At 46.8% G+C, this 11,040-nt stretch overlaps 1 protein-coding gene across 1 annotated transcript in view; it reads left to right on the top strand.

Annotated features, from left to right (window-relative positions):
• The first annotated feature begins 5,418 nt into the window (after nt 1–5,418).
• Nucleotides 5,419–11,040, top strand: part of LOC144934218 (glutaminase liver isoform, mitochondrial-like) — a 56,993-nt gene continuing 51,371 nt past the window's right edge. Inside the window, exon 1 of the mRNA XM_078859826.1 lies at nt 5,419–6,818. Within this exon, the coding sequence (XP_078715952.1) occupies nt 6,451–6,818 (368 nt within the window). The 5' untranslated portion in view covers nt 5,419–6,450. The remainder of the gene's footprint in view (nt 6,819–11,040) is intronic.

Genomic DNA, 11,040 nt, shown 5'->3' with positions numbered 1-11,040 from the left:
GATTTGAAGCTTTCGTGACTGCAGGAATCCATACTCTCTGGCTCTTTCGGTAAAGTCACGTAGATAGAAAAAATAATAAAAGAAAACTCGACGTTTCGGTCGCAACACAAGCGGCCGTCTTCAGGTGAGAAAAAATGATCTGCTGTTGTGGCTTCTCTAGGCACGGGGGGGGGGAGGAGGAGTTTGGCTGTAGGAGTTAGACACGGGAGGGGGGGAGGGGACGGAGGACATACGGGTGAGTGAGTGAAAATCATAGCAGTTAAAACTTAACGCGGTTTATCACATCCTTCCAACGACTGCTCAATCTGAATCCATCTTCTCGATTAAAGTTTTATATGTGTTTGTATTTCTGGATGGCTTCGTGAACAAATCTCTGATGGATATGCAAATTATTTTGTCAAGGCGCTCTTCTTCCTCCCTCCAACCCAGCTTAAATATACGCTCCAAGCTTGGTGGTGTTTCATTCTTCACCTGAGGACGGCTGCTTGCGTTGTGGCCGAAACGTCGTGAGAATTATTTTATTATGTTTTATTTTTATTATTTTATTACTTCCCTTCTACGTGACTTTACCGAAAGAACCAAGAAAAAGGTAAGCAAATCACAAAACATGAACACAAGGCAGATCTGAAACACGGTAGGACCAATACCTCTGCCGTTGCTGATCATTGTTTTAACGCTGCGAGCTCACACGAAATAGATTTTTCCAAGACGAAGGTACTCTGCAAACCCACCGGCTATTATCAGAGATTTGTTCATGAAGCCATCCAGATATATCAACACAGACACAACTTCAACCGAGAAGATGGATACAAACTGAGCAATCATTGGAAAGACGTTATTAACCAAGTAAAGTCTTAACTGTGATGTTTCCATCCTACCTGCCTATGTCAGCTGTTATTTCCGACTCTCTGAGTACATCACCAGGCTAAATATCTGTGTGGCAGCCCAGCCACAGGAGGATCCCCGCCACCTCCGGTGGATGGGACCGTCTCACATTGACATGCTAATCTCTCACATTTACGTACAAATTCCTTCTCTAGCTCCGCCCACTTACCCTTTGGTTGATCCCACCAAAATCCTATATAAACTTGTTGCAACAGCTCTTTCTCCTATGTCAGCAGTTCTCCTGCTGTATCTGTTCCACCTGATGACGGTCGCTTTCTGTTGTGATCGAAATGTCGTGTTTTATTTTATTTTATACCTACGTGACTTTACCGAAAGAACCAGAGTATGGATTCCTGCAGTCACGAAAGCTTCAAATCAAGATATTAACTAAATATAAACTTTTTTTTTTATTAACCAGCTAATGCCCACTGAGCTTTTAGTTCTCTTTCAGAAGCAACCTGGCCACAAATGATAGCTCAACGAAGTGGCTTATCATGTGGAAATTCATGTGGAAATGTCCAGTAGGGGCGGGTCATGAAGTTACTTCAAAAGAATGTTGAAAATGTCATGGCTTTATGCGCATTGTACATTTACAAACACAAATATAATTATTTTACTTGTAATATTTGAGCTCAATAAGCCTCAATATTTTGGTCTGTAAATTTAAAACTATTCAAATAGTTTAAACTGACCCAGTGAGCACTTGCTTGACGAAATAAAAAAACACGTTTCAAGAAGAATGTAATACGAGTCATCATACAGTAGAATTCACATTCTGGAGGTTATTGTTGACTCATGTCTGAAGTGAATGGGGTCCTGCATTGTGATGTTTAACCAATGCCTTATTGTGTTGTTACTTGTTGGTGGTAAACCAGTACATGGAGAAAACCCACACATAACAGGGACTAATGAAGAACTGCACGTTGACAAGTCTGAGGTTAACCCACTAAGTAATTTCTCAACTTACAAGGCCCTCTAATCCAGGCCTCCTAAAACTGTAGATTCGCTATAAATAGCGCCACATATCTACAAACTAAGCCTGGCTGCGTCTACAAACTAGTGAGTGCGCGGAGTGCGCAGTTGCGTAATCCGCGGCAGCATCGTTATACCGAGCATTGCAGCTGCAGCAACATGGGAGGGAAGAAAGTGGCGACGCCGTTCCAATCCTCACACACCCTTCAGTATGGGATGGAGCTCATCACGACGGAGGCCAATGGCGCGCAGTCCTGTCGTTGCTTGTTCTGTGTTCACCAAGGCCGTGATGTGGTCGAGGTGACGGGCGACTCGGGCCGCAAGCGCAAGAACCGCACTGACATCAAGTACTTCACGAAGCCGTTCCTGCCGCATCAGTACCGCCACCATCTTGAAGGGCAGCATAAGGAATCGTGGATGCTCTACCAGACGCTGTCGCCCGATGAGAAGAAGAGCTACTTCAACGGCATGGCCAAGCGCACCAACACGCTCCACAACTACATGGACCTGTCGACCGCGTCGATCGACTACGTGATCCAGAACAGCATAATTGAGACAATTATCGGGGACTTGTTCTTTCGCGATGACGACGAGGACAGCGGCGACGACAACGACGACGAGGACGCGGCCGCAGCCATCGCCAAGAAGGCCGCCAAGAAGGCCAAGGAGAAGGTCAATGCGATGAAGCTGTTCGTCAAGAAAGTGAACATCGAGACGGGGACGTATACGTACACGGCAACAATCAAGAACGAGATGCGCTTCGAGCTCGCCATGGACCACGTCGGTGTCGGCATGTCGTTCCGTCAAACGGCTGCTGCCATCGATCATGCCAGGATCTGCACCAACACGCCGAAGCTGCAGGGCATGAACGACCTCATCGTCGCACAGTCAGTCCGTGTTCTGGTGGCCGTCGGGCTGCAGATGATCGCCAGGATAATCGACGATCCATCGGTGTGGGCCTTCTCTCTGGCTGGCGATGGCAGTACTCACCGCGGCCAGTCGTTCGATGACTGGGCATCATGGGGGGCTGGTGACGCTCATTGTGAAGGAGGCCGAGAACGACGTCATTCGAATCTGGTGTCCGCCTCATCAGATCGATATTGTGGTCAAGAAATCCGCCGAGTGCGTCTTCGATGGCAGCTGGGTGAAGATCGTGTACGACTTTTCGGTGTACCTCCGCGCCCAAAACAACCTGATCATCAAGATGAAGGTCAAGTGCCCCAGGAAGGCTAACCGATGGGCCAATCTCGGGAACGTGCTTAAGTTCTACAAGCAGTACCGCCGAGCATTGATCGAGTACACTACTGAGAACAACCCCGCGAAGCTGCCCACCGCCGATTGGTGGGTTCTTACCTACGCGCTCGCGCCCGCCATCGACGCCGTCAACGTCACTATCGTCCAGCTCCAGAGCCAGTCGCTGCTCATCGCGCAGCAGGAGGAGCATATTCAGTCGCTTATCGGGTCGCTCACCGTTTTGTTCAGTGTTGAGATTGTTGATGGCGTCAACAATCATGATGAGGCGTACGTGTCGTATCATGATCAGTCGATGCGCATCGCGTCTGCCGCGATCATTGCCCACATTGAGGACCAGGGATCGTTTGCGCAGGAGAGCTACGAGGGTCTCAATGAGGTCGACAAGACAAGGATCGTCAAGGAGATCTCGATATATGCGATGACGCTGATCGCGGGTCTCAACGATGTCAAAGCAGAGCGTAACGACGCCAATCGAGCTCTCGACCAGGATGCGGCGCCCGTGATGCCCGCTCAGCTCGTGAAGATGCGTCCTGGTGTGTTCGTGAAGGACGTGCTGGCAGTGCGTCGCGTGCATGTTACGAAATTCTGGTCAGCTGTGAAGGTCGACATGGTCGAGGAGGAGCATCGCCAACTGGTCAAGCTCTACAAGGAGGACACGATCATTCACGACGCCATCAACAAGCACACCAACACGACGACATTCAACGACGCGTGGGATGTGCTGCCGAGTGGTTTCGACAACCTCCGCGCTTTCAGCGGCGGGTTGGCATCGGTGCTCGCCAACACGACGGCGGTCGAGTCGGACTTCTCGATACTCAAGTGGGAACTCGACGAGTTCCGCAGTTCTATGATGCATCTGTCCCTTGAGGGCATCTTCCAGACAAAGCAGTGTCGCCTCCTGGTGTCGTTGCTTCGTTAGCGAGTGTAAATCAATGAAACAATGGGGCTCTATAGATGATCTACATTTATTCTACAAACTAATCCTGGCGGTGTCTACAAACTAAGCTAGTCTGTATAGTTTGTAGATATGCACAGTTTTAGGAGGCCTGCTCTAATCCGACAAGACGACCACGCCCAACGCCCCCCCCACCCTGCTTCCAAAAACATCTTCCAGAAGACGCGGGCTTGTTTTATATTAGACACACCCGCCGCGCGTGCTCTTCCGGAAGATAGCGACACGTTCCCTCTCACCCCCAGCCTCTGAGACTGAATCTTCCGGAAGATTCCTCTGCTCATTTTTTATTCGTGCCAGCCCCCCCGCCGCCCCGCCGCCCCGCACACAAACCTCGGGCATCATACTCTATGAGATCTCTTTTACCAGTGGCAAAATATAGTAGTAAGTTTTTACCCTTTTAAACTGGTACAAAACTGACACCTTTATTCAAGGCATCATGTTTGCAATAACCACAACACAAGTAGTAAAAAAAGAAAACAAAGAGAAGCAACTCTGATAATGATAATATGCACTGTCCTTGAAGTTGATTGGTCCACACCCGAGACGGCTTTCTTTAGAGCCTAGTCTCCATTGGTGTTGGACCAGACGACACCAGAAGGCGTACAACTCAAACACAGTGCAATATCAGAGTATTGAGAGCTCGGGGTAAGCATTTACTCTATGAGATCTCTTTTACCAGTGGCAAAATATAGTAGTAAGTTTTTACCCTTTTAAACTGGTACAAACTGGTTTAAAAGGGTAAAAACTTACTACTATACTCGGGCATCATCTACCGTTTAGTGCCTCTGCGTCTTCCGGAAGATGTAGCGTCGCCGTTGTTGTTGTCGTTGGGCAGAGGCGGTACCACGTGGGGTGGAGGAGCTTAGGGGAGGGGGGAGTGGCTTAGGGCAGGGGGGAGTGGCTTAATGGAGGGGGATTGGCTTAGGGGGAGTGGCTTAGGGGAGGGGGGAGTGGCTTAGGGGAGGAGGGAGTGGCTTAGGGGAGGGGGGAGTGGCTTAGGGGAGGGGGGAGTGGCTTAGGGGAGGGGGATTGGCTTAGGGGGAGTGGCTTGGGGGAGGGGGGAGTGGCTTAGGCGAGGGGGGAGTGGCTTAGGGGGAGTGGCTTAGGGGAGGGGGGATTGGCTTAGGGGGAGTGGCTTAGGCGAGGGGGGAGTGGCTTAGGGGAGGGGGGCTTGGCTTAGGGGGAGTGGCTTAGTGGAGGGGGGAGTGGCTTAGGGGAGGGGGATTGGCTTAGGGGGAGTGGCTTAGGGGAGGGGGGAGTGGCTTATGGGGAGTGGGGAGTGGCTTAGGGGAGGGGGATTGGCTTAGGGGGAGTGGCTTAGGGGAGGGGGGAGTGGCTTAGGGGGTGGGGCGAGGTGATCGAGTGGGGCGACGACATTCGCTTACTTCACTGCCGCTCTAAGCCGGCCTCGGGGTGTTTTTGTTTGTTCGTCTGTCCACTCCTAGGGTTTTCCCTCGCACGCCGACCCAAGGAGGACTGAGCGGGTGGCGGTGGACACCGGGCTGACGAGGAAGGAAAGAGAGGGGGAGCGAGGGGCGGCCTGCATACGCGCCCGGTAGACGGAGAGACACTCACACTGTGTAGCAGAGAAGACGCGTGGTCTTGTAAGGTGATGACTCATTTGCACGGAGGCCAGACGTCTGGGTAACGGCAAGAGGATATAGCAGAGGATATAGCTGGGAAATAAGACACACAGGCACTGTATGTACGATAAGAGCGGGTGTCTAGGAAATATACATTTGACACACAGAGGCATGCACATTGCAGTGTATAGCTGAGACCTGACGTCTTGTAGGCAGACAGATGTTATATAACGCAGGGTGTATCTGTGGGATAGGCACATTCGTAGACATACTAATGGTATAATACACATACGTCTGTGTTATAGACACATTCACAGGCATACTAATTGCACAATACGCCATACACGTTAAGTAGACGAGTGTGTCATATTTCAGTCGATAGGATATAGTAACATAGCCGGAGGGCACATTGGCCAAGGCTATTGACACACAGCGATCTGTATCAAGTCGTGTATAGAGGAAGCGCAGACGTCTAATATACAGTGCGCGGATATAATAATAACTGAGCAATAGTGAAGAGGCGTACACTACGAATAGTGACAAGTTGCTTATATATAGACACGTAGTACTCTGTAGAACTTGCTATTGTAGTGACGGCGATTCCGTATTGGCATCATTAAGTGTAAGAGACACGTGCTAGCACTGACAGCACAGTAATATAGACTAGAAACAATCCATACAAACATCATATACAGCACATAGGGCCAATATCAGTTCGACCATACGCGCAAATCTAGGTGACACGTGCGTCTTTATAGTGAAGAAAGGGTAATATAGTTGTGCACAGTCTGTGCGTGGAACATGCATTCTCTGGCACGAGCCTCCTCGTTCTTAGGTCACAATGCCACTTCCTGGCGGGGCGTGGCAGCAAAGAAGACCTGGCACGCGGTTCGAACTGGGATCCCTAATGAGTTGGGTAACCAGCAGTATCACCAGTGCCTGCTGCAGCGCGGAGGGCCTGCCCTGCTCCTCCTGGACCCTGTGACCAAACGTCGAGGCCCCCTCGATTCCACGGAGACGTGGACGCGGGGATCTAGACGGGCGCTGTACGGACGGTCGGATGGAGATGGAGCGGAGGAAGCAGCAGCAGCGGTGGCAACAACTTCAGGAGGAGGAGGAGGCGATGATGGAGTTGCAGGAGAAGGAATGGCATCCAAGAGAACGGATGCGTGAGTATGGGAAGGGCGAGGGGCATCTGGTTGGCATCACCGTTGCTGTGGTCATCTTAAAAACTGCGTAAATGTCCTGTCCTTAGAAGTGATGAAAACACCTTATGTGAACAGGAACAGTCACGTATAAATTGCACGAAGGAAGTAACAGCATCAGAAGGGGAGTCGGAGACGATCTTGACAAAGCTATTAGCAGCAACATGAAAATGTGTTTTCTGATAATTGGAGAAATAAAGGGGTAAAAAGCGGAAAATATTAACAATCTCAGAGTTACTGGAAAATTAACTACGGGAAATGACCGAGAGGAAATAATTACATAAATATTTTGCATATTGGCTCAAGATAAATATGCGCAAAACTAAAGTCGTGTTCGATAAACAAATAAAAAAATCTGTCAGAGGGAAACAAGTGGAGTATATTTTACGGCACTTATTTAAGGCGGACCAGGATACAAATCATAAAAGAAACAGGTGCCTACCATTGTTATAATTGTCCAGAGTACAAAGGCATCAAGCAAGGGATGCCTAAGGCAGGGATAATTGGTGGGAGAGCCTTGCTGCTTGACGAGGAGCAGGAGGATATGCACGAAACATGCCTAAGACCATGGATGTGTGGGAGTGAAGAAGGTTTTAATTGCATGAGATCATCATGATGCAAGAGCAAAGGTATTGGATCAATTCCCACTGGAGGAGATGGAGAAGAAACGCTACTAGGAAACACATCCAAACGATTTTAATTAAAATATTAAAATATGTAATTTCTAAAATATTATTTGCATGATGAAAAATGGCGGCCAACTTAATTTGCATTTTGAAACGATAAAGTTATTGAAAACGGGTTGTTAATTTGTGTAGGTTAATGCAATAGCACACCAGTGGAATGCGATGCCGGGCGTCGGCAAGTCTGGACAGAAACCTTGTCTGAAATTGAGAGTAGATGGATGCAGCACAGTGTATGCTTGAATACATGCAGCTGGACGAATGATCTACATAAATCACCCTCCAATCACGCGGTTTATGGCATAACGGGTGCACCATCAATAGATTGTTAGACTGCCCATTAATACTGACAAGTCGGGCGACGCTCACTGGCATAAAATAACATCCACATTTGTCTCACCAGGCATTTTTGCAAAACCCAGCGAGCGTGATTGCTGCTTTCCCAGAAACTATGTTAGCTTATGCCAGTACATGCTTCTTCTAAAGAAACTGAGCTAAAGTGTTGGCTATATAGGTCACTCAAAAAGTGCAGCTCATGTACTGAAACGTTTATATTCATGCACATTAGCAAAAAAATACAGACTAGAAATATGTTATTCTAAATGTGTGGTGGCCACAGTATTGGCAAAAAAGATCTTTAAGGAATTTACTTTAAAATCACCAAAAGCAGATGAATCAGAATTAGTGCTCTGTTGACTATGTGCATTTAAAATTCAATGCAAAAAGTCAGTACAGAAAAAAAAGTCAGTACAGAAAAATCCATTATTGTACTGGACTTATATTTTCTCACATCTAACCTCCCCCCCCCATCTTCCCCTACGAGATATAGTCACCGTGGTGGGGGGAGGCCTAAATCTCACAGTGGTTTGGCAAAGGGCTGTGCAGGTACATTCACTATTTATGGCAGAAACCCATGCATTGGAGTTGGAGGGAGCTTGGTCTGTTTTCTGCCATGACTCATTTGGACCGTACAGTGGGCTGGTTTCCTGAGTGCTCTCATTCTCAGGCTCAATCTGTTGTTCATTCCCAATACTTGCCTCATTGCCTGCATAAAATAAATGCTCCTTATGAATTCAAAAGGACGCAGCGTCTCCTTTTTCAAACAAGCATCATTGGGAGGGTAGTCATCTTGTTGGTAGCGGTGATGCAGAGGTGAAATTTCCACATTCCCATTGTGGAGGTCAGCCAGATTGACTGAGTAGGCCCCTGATTGAGTTTAAAATTTACAATCTTATGATTTATCCGTACTCAGGTCATTATACTCTTTAAATACTATAATAACGAAGTCGTTGATTTCTCAGAAGTCTTGAGTACCGGGATTAGCATATTTGTTTAGGAGTGTCTGCATTTCGCTGTTAGACAAGTTATGTAATGAGTGGATGTTTTGTATGTGTAAGCAAACTTGCTTACAAAGGAATACCACTCAAAAGCTGCACAGATGAGTCAGAAACACATTTGCTTTATTTCATTCTCCTGTCACAGCCAGAAGGTTAGAAGTCTCAGTCTGATGACAGTTACACGTTGGCTTTCGCGATCAATATCATCCATAATAGAGTTTTTTTGGGTTATATCGCGTAAATATATAAATGTGTCGTTAAAACCCGTCACTAGACAGAGCCAATTAGAAAGGGTGGTCACGTAAACAGAAAATGCCAATTCGTCACTAGTACAGCACACCGGTGTGTTGGAGAGCCAAACCAGAATATTTACAATCTGAGTACGAAGTTTTGCTAGTAATTACAACTAGCTTCATCAGGCGGCAGCCAGATTTGTGGAGAAGTTTAACCGTTTCGTTCCTTATATAGAGGCGTAGATGTGGTGACCACGCTTCTGCGCATGGTCACCGCATCTACGGAGTTTGCGTGATGGTTTATGCTCCTTTTTTTATTAGCTCAGAAAGGTATTGTGATTCATTTATGGAAAACACGATGTGTGTAATGACCGCGACTCTATAATGTATTCGTACAGAAAATGAAAGCCAATCCAGCTCAGTGAGCAACTGATGGATATGCCAAATAATTTTGTACAAGCTGCAGCTTGCTCATGTTTTTTTCTAGACGTCCCGTAGAGTAGTGAGTTGCAATAATCGAGCTTTGTCGATACTGTGCTACACGCCACCGTGTTGCCTATATCACATTTGAACCTTATAGTACTCCGGCTCTCGCATCATGTCTGTGATGCAGTCATTTTCAGTCTGTTGATGGTCGGCGATGCGGCAATCGACTCATCTCGACGAACTGTACACGATGCACTATTCAAAGTAACATTTTTCGATAACGGATTTTTTATGCTAATGTTTTGCGTTTCGACATCACGGAGTCGCACTGATTTCGGATTGATTGGTACCCCAGTCGCGGAGTTAAGTACACCCCTGGAAAAAAGTGTCCCAGAAATAAAATATTTAATTGCCTCGGCCATTGTATTATTTGGAACCCTGGGGTATCGCCATAAGGATCATATAGTGGCCAAATGCGTTGTATAGCCCTGATATTAAAATTTCAGGACCTGTCTATTTTGCACATGATGCTCAAACAACATTCAAGTCGATTATGGTGCCGAGCCTCATTACACGAGTCGAAAACTGAATCCTGGAGTCTGCGACCACCACACCTGATCCACAAATGTTTCGCCTGTGCCCGAGTGCCAACCAGCAGAACCTCCGATTTTCCTGGATTAAGCAGCATTTGGTTTTGGGCAAACTGCACGAGCACCGCTCATGTTCAATCTTCTATGTTACTGAAGCTCTCCATATCTCACTTTGAATTCACTGCAGTGTACAATTGTGCATCAGATTGATGTCATCTGGAGACAATGTATAGAATGAGCTTATTCTCGTCACACAATGAGAAACATTTCATTTAGCTAGACATAATCTGTTAATGAAAGGGACTATGATGAGTATTTCCATAGTGGTATTTCAATGTCTACTAATCATTGGATAAGTGTACTCTACTGTAGTATTACATAATTCGCACTGAAATGGAAATGTTCATCAACTAAGATTGACTCGTGAAATGTGCGTGTGTGTATGGGAAAGTATTTGAGAAATACACTGCACTTTTCATTCTGAAACCTGGAACAAGCACTTACACACATGTACAGTAATACAGTATATACATCACTGATACCATTTAATATACTTACATACACATTTTCAGGTCCTTTTTTCTTCTCAAACATTAGAAAAATGCCTCCTGGCACCGAAATAGTCTTGGAAAATTAATATGTCATGCACCCTGCCTTGTGAGCGGTGCCAGAATGCTGGTTGCGGTGCTTTTTTAGCATATAGATGTCTTTCCAAAGGCATGTGTTGTCTTTAAATGGACACAAGAGAATAAATCAAAGTATCTGTCTCCCTGCTCCAGCAAGTGTAAGGTCGTTTTCTCCTCCCTCCATTGTTAGCTCTGAGACAGTGGTGATGATTCCAAATCCCCTTTTTTTCGAACCAACCATCGTTGACTTCATGGTGCTCATTTAATTGAGCTCAAAGAAATGAAAGGCTG

Source organism: Lampetra fluviatilis, chromosome 1 (assembly GCF_964198595.1).
Source record: "Lampetra fluviatilis chromosome 1, kcLamFluv1.1, whole genome shotgun sequence".
NCBI classification, from domain to species: domain Eukaryota; kingdom Metazoa; phylum Chordata; class Hyperoartia; order Petromyzontiformes; family Petromyzontidae; genus Lampetra; species Lampetra fluviatilis.
The sequence above is the reverse complement of the archived record's forward strand: the minus strand, read 5'-3'. Positions and strand labels throughout refer to the sequence as shown.